A 15212-nucleotide genomic window follows, 5' to 3' on the forward strand; every position below is an offset into this window, starting at 1 on the left:
GGGAAATCTGGATTCTGGTCCTGTCTTAACCATGGATATGTCTTTGGGCTAGTAACCTCTTCTTTGCCTTGGGAAAAGCAATGGCAAGATTTCCAAGAACAATGCATGGATTTCTCCATATACTTGCCAGAAGTCAAGAATGATTTGAAGATCACAAATGCTATCTGAGAACAGGTTGTTCTCTGTTGCTGTTGAAAAGTTCTATACAGAGTATAGAAGAACCACATTTGATTCAGGTTCAGAACGAATTGATGGATCAACCATGGATATGTTCCAAAAATTAATGAACTAAAACAGCTTTTTTCACCTTGCATCTTCTTAAATGTAATTGGTATTACAGTGTCAATAATTCCCAGTAAGCCTGAAATTAATGAGCTACTAGAAATAGTAGGAACTGTAGAGTTGTAATCCCAATATATGTGGTGGGTAATTATAACTATTTTTATATTTAATTTTCTCTTTGTGGACCATGCTTTTGGCTTTCAGATGAGAAAATATGTCAAATACTGAAACCCCCTCTGTCACTTAATAGAATTATCTTCTTTTAAAAATCATTCTCATGTGTCTTTACATATCTCTCTCTGCTGCTGAAAATAAGGCTGCCTTATAGAAAAGCATCTGTTATCTCTGGCTGCCCAGTATTTTTCCAAATTATTTTTATTATATTCACCAAAAATACTTGTTAGCTGGGAGTGGTGAAATAAGTTTAAAAAACCATTGTGTATTGGATATTCTTTTACAAACTGGTTGAGAAAACAACATTTTCGTTGTTGTTTTTTTTAATAGAAGGCAAATGCAGTCATAAAATATGCTGTCTTTTCCCTCCCTCCCCCCCTCCCCCCCACTCTTTCTCACACCAATCTACAGTATTTCCATGGACCTATGTAATATTTTCCATCAATAGGAATAGCTACACTTTGTGAAATAATTCCAGCCACCTGTTCCGAGGTTTATTCTGTTCCTGCATGATGATAGTTTGGTTAAATCATTCCTGAAGAGTGATAGCTTAATAGTTCAAACAAATTCACTTGTATTCTGGTATGAAATATATTGATAGACCTGAGTCCTATTGATATTCACAGGGATTCTTTCCACATAATAGAATCAGGATTTTAGAAAGTTGCTTATTTTTTATGTAACTGGCTCATTTTAGTTGTGCAACTACAGCTGCAGTGTTAGTCACAGCTAAAAAGCCAAGAGTCAATGGTCTACAATTTACACTTTTCTCAATGATCTAATCCTGTTGAGGATTCATGGCAATCGTACAGCTAACAGTAAAACATAAATCTATATAAAAACGAGTTTACAGAGAGCTATGTCATATAATATCTATACTTACTGAAGCATGAAACTAAAAGAAACCACCATTTGCTGCTAAAGGCAGCTCCTAATATGTGATTATTTGATTCATACATTGTTCCATCCTTTTTTTCCAGCAAGAACTACAAATATATATATGTGTTTCCATCATATATTATCTCTTAGTTTGCTTGTTTTTAATGGTCTAACAGTTATAATCAATCACTTTAGCACCAAGGCCCAGGCTTGACTGACAAGGCAGAAAGCATACCTTCTGCATGAGAAAACAAAATCCTAGTGCTTTCTCCAAAATGGAGTTGCTGTTCGTTATAAACACTTGGGGATTGGTGATAATCCTGGATCAGGTCATGCTTTTCCTGAATGAGGTCTGAGATACAACCATCTTCTTGGACTTGTGGCTATCGCTCAAGCAGCAAATAGAACTCATGACTAGGGAGATTTCATACAGGTCCAGTCATGGTCCATAACTGTTGGTTATGGTCCAGATAATTATGATTCAGGAATGTTCTGGCAATGTTAATTTATGTCTGCCTAGAGACTGGATTACAGGAACATGGCCTTTGTGGGTTGCTTTTGGAGATGACCCAGAAGTTATAGCTAGAACAAAATGCTGTAGTTAGATTACTGATGGGACAACCAGTGTGAACTTACACCTAATTTGATGGTTACTTGTAGTTTCCATACTCAATTCGAAGTGCTAGCCATAACCTCTAGAGTTCTGTTCTATATCAGGCTCCCTGTCCAAGTCAAATCTTCATTCCAAGTCTGGTTATTGAGAAGAGTTCTATTGAATACCCTCCCTCCTGGTGAGGTAGATGCAGCATGGAACAAAAGCATGCAATTTCCCAATCAATGGAACTCTCTGAGGTGGATCTTCCTCCCTGATTTTTAGAAGCAAATTAAGATAATACCATACCATTATGGCTTTGGTCCAAACTGATTAAAGATGTGGTCTAAATATCTAATAAGAATGTGCTTTATTGCTTTATTCCAGATGGGCATGGGCTGGTCCAGTTTTGATTTTTCTTCACGTCTTTAGGTGAAAAGAAAATGTTAGCGCTATCCAGCAATGCATAATTGTGGGTCTAGAAAATATATTTTCTATTGAGAAATTAGATTGATGAAAATTACACAAGAAAAGTGAAGAAAAAAATAGAAGTTGATTCCTTTTCTTGCAAGCTCTTATTTGTTTATTTTATTTATTTAATTAGATTTCTATGCCACCCTTCTCAAAGCGACTCAGGACTTCGAGAGTCGCCCTTCTCGAAGCGACTCTTTCTCTGCTGCACAGCATCCACTGCTATTAATTTGAGTAAAGGAAGCAGCTAATAGGCAATAGCTTTAATACTCTCCTCAGAGTTGGCTGAACAAAGTGTCAGAACTATAATATATAAAATTTGAAAGGTTTCCTTATCGTCCTGGAGAAACGTGGCTTATAAATAAAGTAAAAGAAGTAAAAGTTGGCAGGCACTCTTAGCAGATGGTTCATTAATGTACATTTTAAGGAAACAGCCATGTTGCTTCTTTTGCATTTTTATTGAATCATCACTCATCCCATTATTTGGTTTATCATTTAAAGTTAATGCTGAATGAAGCAATAGATTTCTGTACCATACCACCTCCAATTTAGCATTGTGCTGGTGAAGAATATTTATCCATAGCAACTTTAATGCTTCTGCATGTAAGAAAATATTCTATGCTAAATAAATGCATCAGGGTGAAGTATATTATTATTATTATTATTATTATTATTATGGCCACCAGTAAGAAGTCAATGAAATTTTAGTCCAAAAGATTTGGAGGGTGCTAGATGGCCTTCTCTTGAATTAATTCAATTCAGAAAGAGATGCTGTGGATTGATGGTGCATGTGTCTGGAATTGGGTAAGTATCATCTTTGGATAGAGTTCTGTTCTTCCTGGATGAGCAGAAGTGTAAATAGTATTTATATTCTCCTAGATTTGTTTCCATTACTCAAAGATCCAAGTGGCCTTAATGGACCATAATATATTTGGCCAGTTGCCCCTGAACCATTAGATGACACATTTCTTTAATAGGATGGCCTTGTACCTCTATTGGTAATCTTTGCTTAAGGACAATCATTGGGATTAGCAATTCTGTTGCTCAATGATGTGTCATGTGCCAACTTATGACAGTTCTGTTGTTAGGCAAATCCATGCTGTTACAGTGTTCTGTGGCCTTGTAATTGCTATTTGTGATAACCTGTTGGTTTCCCATTTGGCTTTGTTTGTTGGAAGTCGGCAAAGAGGACTACAAATAGTGATCACATGACCATAGGATGCTATAACCATTGTCATTGCAAGCTAATTGTCCAACACCAAAATTGTAACCACGTGACTGTGGGGACACTGCAACAGCCACAAGGAATAGACATAAATCCCTTTGTTCAGCACTGTCATAACTTTGAATGGTTGCTGAATGAGTAATTAGTTGTTGAATAAGGACTGCCTGTAATTCCTTTTCTGGTAATTTTCTAGTTAGGTGACTGCAGTATAGGTTTGCCCTGAATTATTTGAATGCTTCAGTTAATACTGAGTAGAGTGGCCGGATTGCTAAGGGAGCCCTAATAACTGCCAGGGCTTCTAAAGTGAAGTTTAATAATGACATTTGAGGTATGCAGCCCTGATACCTGAGCACTGGAGTGCCATTCCTAGTGTGTACTTGCCTAACCATGTTTTGTCATAAGAGCTTTACATGGGGACCTGGGGAGGAGCTTCTCGATCATGGCATCTCAGCTCTGAACACTCTTTTTCTGAGACTCTAAGAAAAAAAAAATCAGTTTTGTTTGCTTTACAGTGCCATATTTAATGGAGAAAATAAATCTTCACAATACAAAGGGAAATCCCATATGAGGAAATTGCAACATAGAGAGCCCCCAACATTCCATCCCATATCAGCTGATGAGCTCAATATTCCGTCTCCTTCACCAAAGGGCTTTCCAAACTCTACTGCCTACTAGTAGATCTCATTTATTCATCCCCCCCCCAAATGCCATTACTCTGCTAAACAAATAAGTTCCTCAACACTGTCAAAACTATTTACTAAGTCTGCACTACTATTAATTTTCTCATCATTCCCATCATCCATCTCCTCCCACAAATGGCTGTATGACTGTGACTTTGTTGCTTGTACTGATACAATTTATATTGACTGGTTCCTAATATGTTTTTATTGCTTATTTGTATGTGGACTATCATTAAATGTTGCACTTTATGATTCTTGATGAACATATCTTTTCTTTTGTGTACACTGAGAGCATATGCACTAAGACATATTCCTTATGAATCCAGTCATACTTGACCACTAAAAAAAAATCTCCTATTCTACTCTACTCTACTCTACTCTACTCTACTCTACTCTACTCTACTCTACTCCAAATACACTGATCAGGACCTGCTTAGTTTCCCCAAACTGGCCAGTTAATCAGATCCTTATGATTTTCCACCTTCTAACTCTCAATTTCTATAAAATCTTTGCTTTCTCATGTTTGGGGTCTCTTTCTTTCTGGTAAAGCATGCAGCAAAATAAAGTGTGGTTCTCCTCCTCCATGTTGTGCCCCTTCTTCAGACTGTTTCTATGACACATGCAAAGGTCTGCTTTTTATTCTTGCATTTGGGTCACAGCAAGTGACTCAGGGCTACTATTATTTTAAAAAGCCTATACTTTTCTCTTACTATGTTATATTCATTTTTGTTTTTTTAATTATACTTTATTATTTTATACTAGAATATCTTATAGTGTATATTCCATTTTCATATTTTTAGTAATAAATAGGTAGCAGGGATCACCTTAAAAACAGAAGGACATGAAAACATCCAGTCCTTTCACTTGTTTAGAATATGTCCAGGAGTATACTACCTCATTTTCTTTATATTATATCTATAGTACATTATGTGAAATTAATGTAATCATGCAATGGAAGGCAATATGTTAATATATTTTTGTAATGTAATCATGCAATGGAAGGTAATATGTTAATATATTTTTTTTTGTCTGTGTACACAGAGGTAGAACACATAGCTTATTTTCAGCTTTCCAATTTTGTTGTTGTTTGTTGCTTTCCCAAACAGGTTGCAATGAAAATGAGGCAGACCATCTGGACAGAGACCAGCAGCCTTATCCCCCATCTCAGAAGACTAAGCGCATGCGCACTTCTTTTAAACATCACCAGCTCCGTACCATGAAGTCCTACTTTGCCATTAATCATAATCCAGATGCTAAGGACCTCAAACAGTTAGCCCAGAAAACTGGACTAACTAAGAGAGTTCTGCAGGTAAGAAGTCTCTGCTTAAATGTCCTCCCTCCATTCCTTTCTATTTAAAAAATGCATTTCCCTTACATTTCCCTTCTGCTATCTTAAATCAGCTGACTCCTCCAATAGATAAATAAATATTCATTTCCATATTCAGATCTTATCCTCCAAGGGTACTGAAGGTATATTTAAGTGGGCAATTATGCTTCCCTCCAGAGCTACTCCTCTCAGGACTGAAGGAGAATCAATTTTGTTTGCTCTGATTGGGATGGGAAATATGTAAAATATGCTGGTATCCTTTGTAATTAAAACAGTAATTGGATATTGAATTTAAGGCAAATAATTTATTTTACTGCATTTTTCCATTTTTATTAGCCAGAAGTAACCTCAAGAGTCCTCTGTGTCAACCTGAACTGAGTTTTATTATATACAGTCAACAGTCCTATGGGAGTATTTGTTGCTATACTGCATTATATAAGAATACTAAGATGATATGAAGGAAACCATTTTGGCCTAATAGTGTCACTAGCAAGCTGATTTAACACTATACATTGAAGAGTTTTTGGAGGACTGTATAGAAAACATTCATAGATTTAATTCTCACCACTGAATTCTGAAGCAGTGCAGTGCAGCAATGAATACATCACATGGGATTTGTGTTGCATGTAAAAGTGCTTTAATCTGTTATTTTTGGATTGCTCTGTAAGATGTGATGCTCTCAAATCTGACTCTTTCATAACATAGTTGAAACCCCCACAATTATTTTGGAAGAAGTTATAATATTTTTAACAGATACAGGGGTCTGGCCATAATATATCATACCTCTAAATGATTTAGATCATTACTTATGGGCCAGTTCCATAGAAGCCAACAAAGATGAGTTGAAATGAAGTGCATCTCTGTATATGAGAGACCAGTGATCTTAACGTAACTAGCTCAACTCTGATACACAGAAACCACATAAGAAAAGTGATACATGAATTGTTTCATCCTACATTTAATACTCTCCATGTTTTTAAATGATTATAAGAGTTTTTAGTGGAATATTTATGTTACTAAGATGTTACAGCACAAGTGTAAAATAAAAACAATCACAAGTGCCCATTAAAATGATTACAGTATTCGATAGTCTTAGTGAATTATCATTGAAAAGATCCCCAGTTAATATAGTAGCAAGTGTGATCAGTGCATGTAGGGGAAGGAGGAGAAAGGTAAAAAAGCAAGAAGCCCACCATCCTTAAAAATGCAAACAGAAATAGGGAGAAGGAAAAAAGACAGGGGGGAAAAAAGATAGTCAAAAATAAAATATAACTTTGGTAAAGAAATCAATTGGGATTGGTTTGCAGGTTTGGTTCCAAAACGCAAGAGCCAAATTCAGAAGGAATCTTTTGCGACAGGAGAATGGGGGTGTTGATAAAGCTGATGGCACGTCACTTCCTGCACCGCCCTCAGCAGACAGCGGCGCTCTCACTCCACCCGGCACTGCGACCACTTTAACAGACCTGACCAATCCCACTATCACTGTAGTATCATCAGTGACCTCTAACATGGACAGCCACGATTCCGCGAGCCCCTCACAAACTACCTTAACAAACATTTTCTAACATTTGATTTCAAAATAATTCTTATTTGGTACTTCTGCTTCCTCTTCTTTTTTCTCCATTATATGATTATAATTACTATTAATATTATTTGCAACAATTTTTTAAAAAAATAAAACACCACCACAATATATTTGGGAAAAATAACTTGGTGTATAGCACCCACAACCACTTGGCAAATGAGCTTGCAGTAATAGAATTCTATTATAATGCAACATGAACTTGTCTATAAATTGTTGTTGGATTTTCTTTTAATCATTGCCTAATTAAAGGGAAGGTTTAAGTGCCTCTTAAAATTGTATGTTCCTTATTTCCAGAATTTACTGGGGGCAAAATGGTTGATATATTAATCAGAAAATGTATTTCCAAATAAATAGATCAGTGTTTGTTTTCTTCAAATGATTGGCATCTGAATCATTAAAAAACATACAGTTGTAAGGGAATCCCACTGAGCAAGGCTGACCAAGCTCTTTTGGTATCAGATGCGGAAAAATCTAAATATATTTAGCACTATAAAATCTACCACTCGAAGTAACTGAGTTCCTTTTCCATATCACATTACTCTATCCGTGAGTTCAGTGGACTATATTTCTAAATGAAACTAGACTTATCATTTTAAAAGCAGGCTTTGGCCAGTTACCAAATTTGGATCAGTAAAGAGGTTTGCTCTAAGTCAGGTGATCTGTGTGACTTGCTTTCTTTATTTTATGGTGGTTCCCTGCAATTTGGAAGCTGTCTTTATGATATGTTTGCCATGTACAAAACCCACTCAATTTGCATTCTACCGTGTCATGATATGACTTGGGTTGGCATGCCAAGCTAGTGGTAGTTGCTTTTGGCATTAAATTATATGACTGACCTGCCACTTACAAGGGACCAGCATAGCCTGAAGAAAAAAGTTGTAAAGAACACAACGTTCAAATAATATACACATTGGGATATATAGAAGAAACCACTGAATAGGAAGAGCCTAAAGAATCAAACTATCATGCTCTGAGGTCAGTTCTTATAATGTTATTGCACATCAGTTACAAATGTGTGCTAAGACAGTTGTTTGTATTCATCCTGAGACATGCGACATATCCTGTAGAGGAGTCTCACTCATATACAGATCACCTAATTAAACCATATATGGGTTGAGTATTAACATGATTATGTCAGAGATATTTGTGGCCTGCCTAGCCCAGCTGTCTGTGACTGTTCCCTCAGTTCATTTTTAGATGCCAACATGCTTTGACCATGTTTTAATCAATGCCAGTATTTCATACTGAAAGGCTGCCCAGGAGTGATTTGCATTTCAGATTTTTAATCCACAATTTGCATTCAGATACTTACATTTTATACTTTCTTTCATTTTGTACACATGCAAGAAAGTTGTAAAAGTTTTGTTTTGGGACTAACGTTTGCACAGTTTTTATTAGCTTAATATGAGTGGGGAAAAACAAGAGAGGGAGTAGTGTGCCCTGGAAATAATAGGCTTCAGCTCCAGAAACTGTGAATTCTTCATTTAATCAACTGGCTTCTGTATGATGCTTTATGCTATGTTTAGAAGCCTTTTCAGATATATAAAAACTGATAGCCTAAATGTGAAATTCTATTTCCTTTCTTAGCCATCAGCATAATCTAAAACAAAAGGCAATTTATTTCTGAAAATGCATTGTATACAGGTAGTCATCGACTTATGACCACAATTGAGTCCAACATTTCTGTTGTTAAGTGAGATATTTGTTAAGTGAGTTTTGCCCCACTTTATGACTTTTCTTGCCACAATTGTTAAGTGAATCCCTGCAGCTCATAAGTTAGTAATCTGGTGGTAAGGGAATCTGGCCTCCTCATTGACTACTTATCAGAGGTCGCAAAATATGATCACATGATTATGGAACACAGCAAAAGTCATAAATATAGACCTGTTGTCAAGCATCTGAATTTTGATCACATGATCATGTGATCATGCTATAAAGGTCATAACTGTGAAAAATGGTAATAAGTCACTTTTTTCAATGCCATTGTAACTTTGAACAATCACTAAACAAACTGTTGTAAGTCAAGGACTACCTGTATAAGAGCTTGGTTTAACAGGTTTCATTTCATGTATCATGCTAAACATTGTTTAGTGCAGGGATGTCAAACTCAAGGCCTATGGGTCAAATTCAGCCTGCAGGGCCACCCTGGAAAGAGTGAAGGACTGGCCTGTGGTGCCTTTGCAAACAAAAACAGGCTCTCGAGCTCTATTTTCAGCTGTGATAGCTTCCTGCAACCCTCTGTCAGTGAAAATGGAGCCTGGGAGGGCCCTCCTGAGTTCTGTTTTCATGAACTCCATTTTCACTGGCAGAGGATTGCAGGAGGCTGTCACAGCTGAAAATGGAGCTCGGGAGCCTGTTTTCGCTCGCAGTGTGCTTGGGCCATTGTAGGCATCAACACAAGTGATGTTGAGCTGGCCATGCCCACCCTGGCCACGCCCAACCCAGCCCCCCAAGGTCAAACATCACCCTCATACGGCACTCAATGCAATTGAGTTTGACATCCCTGGTTTAGTGACTAAATCATAACTTATTGGATTTAAGTTAGTTAAGTTACAGCCTTTTCATTTACAAACCTCATATATCACATTAAGTCCTAATTAAACTGTATGACTTAATGTGGTATAGGAAACCTTTCACTTTTTCCATGTTTGAGCTATATTATTTTTCAGGATTTCTAATATCCCAGCTATGTCTACATACACATGACGAATAACATTTAGACTACATTAACTTTTCAGCTAACTTAGGCTATTTATGAATGTCAATCGTTAACTTTCTGTCCTGCAGTCTAATAAATTGTGCTGGAAAATAGAACAGCTTCAGACAGTATGAATGTTGGTTATGTGTATCTAACACAAACCTTTTTTCTAAAACACATTGATCCTAGAAACATTTGCTTGGGGCTAATCCCTATTCAACTGAACAAACAAATATAGTTTCCAGCTTCATCTGGTTTGCAGGGGGACTGACAGCAAAACACTAACATATCCAAGATTAAATTAGATAGCAATCATGGTGATTTAAAGGGAATAATTAAATGTATACTCAGTGTTGTTCCATGGAAATAAAATGGATTTCAAAGTCCATAATTTTTGCTAGATATTATCAGTAGTTCAAGGCTAATTTTTTGTCCTATTAAAATGGTAATGCTTTCTGCTCTATATTAATTATATCTAAACAAGGGGGTTTATTCTGAGCCAACAGGCTTGAGGATTGCAGCCATTACAGTATCTATCTTGGATATTGTTTCTTCCCTTAATATGCTTAAAATCCAGCATGTGAATTTTAAACACTTTTACATTTCAATAGGACAACGTGGAGTACTATAAGTCTAGAAAAATAATCATAATCTTTACAAAATTACTAACCTTTGTCTTTAAAACATGAATTTCCATTATTAAAGTAACTGTTCAGATTTTCAATCATTTTCAGAAGAAGATGGAAATAGTCAATATATAATTTCTTAAAATGTTTGAACAATTACTTAAATATATTTATTCTTGGATGTTTTGAACATGCATTTTTTCTAACATGGGTAAACGCTGGCCATTTTAATGTATTAACTTCAAAAGACAAGTTCAGCAAATATGTGAATAATACTGTGCTTCTGTCATATTGTAAGTCTGCCTGTTTTAACTCACTGGGAGCTTATTTCCAAGTAAATATATATATACTGTACTGCGCTAGCTACATGGAACTTCACCTAGGGTTAATTTGTGTGTATGGATTTATAATTAATACACAAAATAACACATGCAGAGGTAGACATTCTGCCCCAGCAGACTCACAGCCAAATGTGGTCATTCTAGCATAATTCAGTGGGGTTTTAAAATGTAGTCTTAATGTGATTGAAAATCAGCCTCATTGAACCCAATGGAATTAATTTTTGATTACACATTATTTGGATTGCCCTGTATACAAGTTTAATTCCGTGTTGGATGGTGACCGCTCCCCCTGCCCCCATTTTTTTCATTAAAAAGGGAAGCAAAATCTCTCTTCCAATATGAGAAAACACTTTACATTAAAAACAAAATCCTTTTGAAAACTGAAATTCTTGGAAGCTGCCAAACTCAGAAGCCTTGTGGATGTATTGCTGATTGGAAACACCTTTCCTAGTTTACATTTGCAAGTGGTTCATTTTTTTTTAAATTTAAGCTAAAGTCTGAATGGTCTGGGCAGTGGTGAATGTTCATTTGTAACCTTTATTTTGATAAAACACTAAACAGGGGAGACTTTCCAAAAACTGTCAAAATAATGTTTTGGATAGATTGTTAAGAATAACTTTTGCACAATGTTTTATATTTTATCCATCTTCTCTTTGTTCTCTTCCCTTTTCCTTTCAATCATACCTGTCTCATTTTATTTAATTTTTAAAAAAATTGATTATTTGAAAGTGGGGGAGCTTGATCTCCAATAATGAGTGGATACATACTGACAGTTCACTGCCCATATTAAAGTGCATTATTCTAACTTTTGCTCAGGGTTTTTAGAAAATTAGCACAGAAAAGTAGCTTATTTTTTAAAGAAAAAACAATGGAAGAGATGTTAACACTGTAATGGAGAAAATGTGTCTTTGTTGTTATATATTTAGCCAGTGTGGTCATAATCTTCTAGAAGGCTTAAGGCTGCTGACCTGAAGCACATTTAGAAGGAAGGAAGTTCAGTTGACATGAGTGAAATTTACTTCCAAGTTGATATAGTTAGGATTGAGGTGCCAATCTTGGACTTTTACTATTACCTTATGGGCATTTACCACTAACCAGACCAAACAACCTTGGAAAGGCTGAGATCTTTATTAATACACTTTTACAGGTACAAAAATTGATACATATAAATTTTGTTCTTTGACAGAACAACTATATGGTACTATAGATCTACTTTATTAAGTAGACTTCTTATAACTCAGTTCTACAATGTGCCTTATGCTATAACTTGGGAGTAAGCTTGTGGAAAAAAATCAGGATATATATGTGTTGTTTGTTAAATTAACTGTTTTAAACCCTTTTGACACCTCACTAGTTTTGTACTGTTTTACCTCTTATTTCTGAAACTCTTTTTATGGTGTAACCTGGTAGAGGGGACAAACATGTCATAGAAAGCAGTTGTGCACTCTTTCGGATATAGTTGATAAATTCAATAATCTTATATATTGAGCTTCGTGTTTATAGTACAGTTAAGTGGTCTAGCAAAGTTGTTTTCTTTGTTTTATTGAAAAATGCATTGTATAGAAAGTATTTCCCCTAAATATTTATGGACCAAACAATTGTGATATATCCTATTAAATTTGTGTGAATAAACCATTTTGAATCAAAGGAGTTTTATTTACCATCAGTTTTCTTTTTTAAAAAATGGAGTCTTTCCTGACTGTGACAGTGTGTTGTGTTGCTTTACAGTATGTGTGAATTTGTGTGAAGTACTTAACACATTAATGGGAATCTTACAGCAATTTCAAACTAAGATTATTTCTAGTTTTTGTTTAATAACAATATACCTGATGTAATTTAAGCTTTCTATTTTTAAAAATTGAAAACAATGCTCCACTGATTGATATTACAACCCAATCTTAGGTTGCAGTGTTTAATAATATAGCTCTGATTCAATGAACTCTAGTTGTACCCTATTTTCCCCAAAATAAGACATTCCCTGATAATAAGCCCAATCAGGCTTTAGAGTGCATGGCAAAAAGGCCAAGGGCTTATTTAAGGGTTCAAAAAAAAAGACAGGGTCTTATTTTGGGGGAAACACGGTACTGAAGGCCAATGAAAAGTTGGACAAGTTAATTGCAATTAATTTTAGTCCCATTGAACACAAATTCAACTAGCTTGAGGTGGCTTAGAATGGGAATTCCCTTCAAGTCATAGTGAGCACAATTTAAAATTTTAAACCAAATTATGTCTCGTTAAAAGGAATGGGACTTAAATTAATATTGATTCAATGCATTTCATTGCATTTAATGAGATTAAATCACAAACAACAGTTACTGGGTTGCACCTGTTTGTGTTTTAAGAACAGATTGGCATGTTTCTTTTAAAACCATTAAAACATAAAACCAATTCCAACCCCAATCAAATAAATCTAAAACCCAAAGCCCAGAGAATATAGGAGTGGAAGTAGTAATTGCATGAAAAAATAATAAATAATTATGGTGAAATGCATCACAATTTAGTTGTTAGGTTTATTGAACACAAATTAAAAGTGCAGACCCCTAAAAGCCAGGTTGCTCTGTAGTTTAATAAATTGTCACTATGATTTCTTTCAGGGAGAACAAATCTTGGGGCATTACAGCCAAACATCCCGACGTTTGAAAATTCCCTAAAGTATTAAAAGAAGGGGAAAGTTTGATCGGAAATCCACTGCAGTGAAGACAAAGACAATATTAGGTTATGATAAACTATACATTTAAAATTTATTGAGCCAAAAATAATTCTTTAAAGACAGACTCATTGTCATTTCCTGAATGTTAACACGACATATGTGATTTGATGGTGTCTAATTAAACACTTGGAGGCTTGTGTGACATCAGAGCAACCTGGCAGAACTACCCAGTCAGTCCAATTTGAGAAGATTTTTCCTTTTTTATGAATCTATTTAAATTCACATTTGTCAAGCAAAAATACCTGTAAAATAAGATCTAAAACCTGAATTCATTCATACTGCTTGCCAATGTGTATTAGTCATATATGTTCAATGGCATTTTTGGTAAATTTAGAGAAGTCTCTCATTTAAGATATTAGGGATCAACATTAGTATTATTTGTTTCTGACTTAAAATTTAAAGCAACCTGCATGCACTTTTCCATCTGTCACCTAGAGTGTACTTTTTCTGTATGATGCATTTCACTTTGATGTTTCCTGTACAGTAGTTTCATTAATAAATATTTTACTTGATGCAAACTTAGTAAACCCAGACATAACTGCTGAAATTATTATTATTATTACAATTTTTTTTTTACAAAATCCATGCAGTATATACATTCTGCACTTTCATAAAAGTATTTGGAGCATATGAAACAAAAGAGACTGTTCAGAAACATAAAATTACTTCCTTGATATTCTTCTGATTTTTATTTTCATTTCTCCCCCTGCACAATTAGTATAATTCATATCAGTCAGAAGAGCACGATCCAGCACATTTTCAATTAGCATTTCTGTTCTTGACATCAAGTAAACTGGAATGTTTAAATTTGATTAAAATGTATTTTGATTGCTTAAATATTTAAACAAGACATTCCTGATCAATGGTTACTAGCTACCTGCACTCCTGTTAAAACATTTGATCCATCATTTGAATAAAACTTAAGCAAATCAATATGTAATACAATGAATCATGTTAATTTTTAATAAGATTACATATTCACTATGCAATGAAGAAAATCACTCAAGATTTTTTTTAAAAATAGTTTCAGCAACATTAACCTGTGCACCATTCAAATCATTGGTGAATTTCAGATATCACAGTTGTTATTTCTTTATGAATAGCCTTGTAATCATTAAAAGGCATTATCTCCTGTGAAATATTAGAAGAACTATATTCCTGTCAAGCTGTACATCCAACACACATGTTAATTTGTTTAATAGGTTTGCCAGCAGAAGAAAAATAATTCTTTTCATTTAAAACATTTTTCATAAGTACAAATGAACCCTGTGTAAACAATGTACCTTTTATGAATATGATCTGACATTAAAATATTTCATTTGTGTGTGCATGCTGAGCATTTTGAATGTTTTCTTAAACTCCTTCATTTTTATAAATAATGGGAAACAAAACAACACATTACAAAACAAGCCAGAACATAAATTGCATCCATAACACAATGTTATATTTCTGATGGTCATAACATGCAAATTGTTTGCAAACATGTTGCCTATAAAAAACCTCTGGGAATTTAAAACAGACTTTGAAAACAATCATATGAAGATATATACACATTATACTATTTATATTTTCTCTTCTTAACATCATTAAAAACTTCTGTTGCATAGAATTTCTGTAAACTG

General features: G+C 34.8%; 1 protein-coding gene across 3 annotated transcripts in view; it reads left to right on the top strand.

The window, feature by feature from the left end:
• Positions 1-14917, top strand: part of LHX9 (LIM homeobox 9) — a 37494-nt gene extending 22577 nt beyond the window's left edge. For 2 of the 3 annotated variants that reach the window (XM_070749019.1, XM_070749018.1), the window contains 2 exons: positions 5410-5612; positions 6938-7518. In XM_070749019.1, the coding sequence (XP_070605120.1) occupies positions 5410-5612; positions 6938-7195 (461 nt within the window). In that variant the 3' untranslated portion in view covers positions 7196-7518. Of the gene's footprint in view, positions 1-5409; positions 5613-6937; positions 7519-13474 lie in introns of those variants that run through there. The other variant, XM_070749020.1, reaches the window with a different exon arrangement.
• The last annotated feature ends 295 nt before the right edge of the window (positions 14918-15212 follow it).

Source organism: Erythrolamprus reginae, chromosome 3 (genome assembly GCF_031021105.1).
Source record: "Erythrolamprus reginae isolate rEryReg1 chromosome 3, rEryReg1.hap1, whole genome shotgun sequence".
NCBI classification, from domain to species: domain Eukaryota; kingdom Metazoa; phylum Chordata; class Lepidosauria; order Squamata; family Dipsadidae; genus Erythrolamprus; species Erythrolamprus reginae.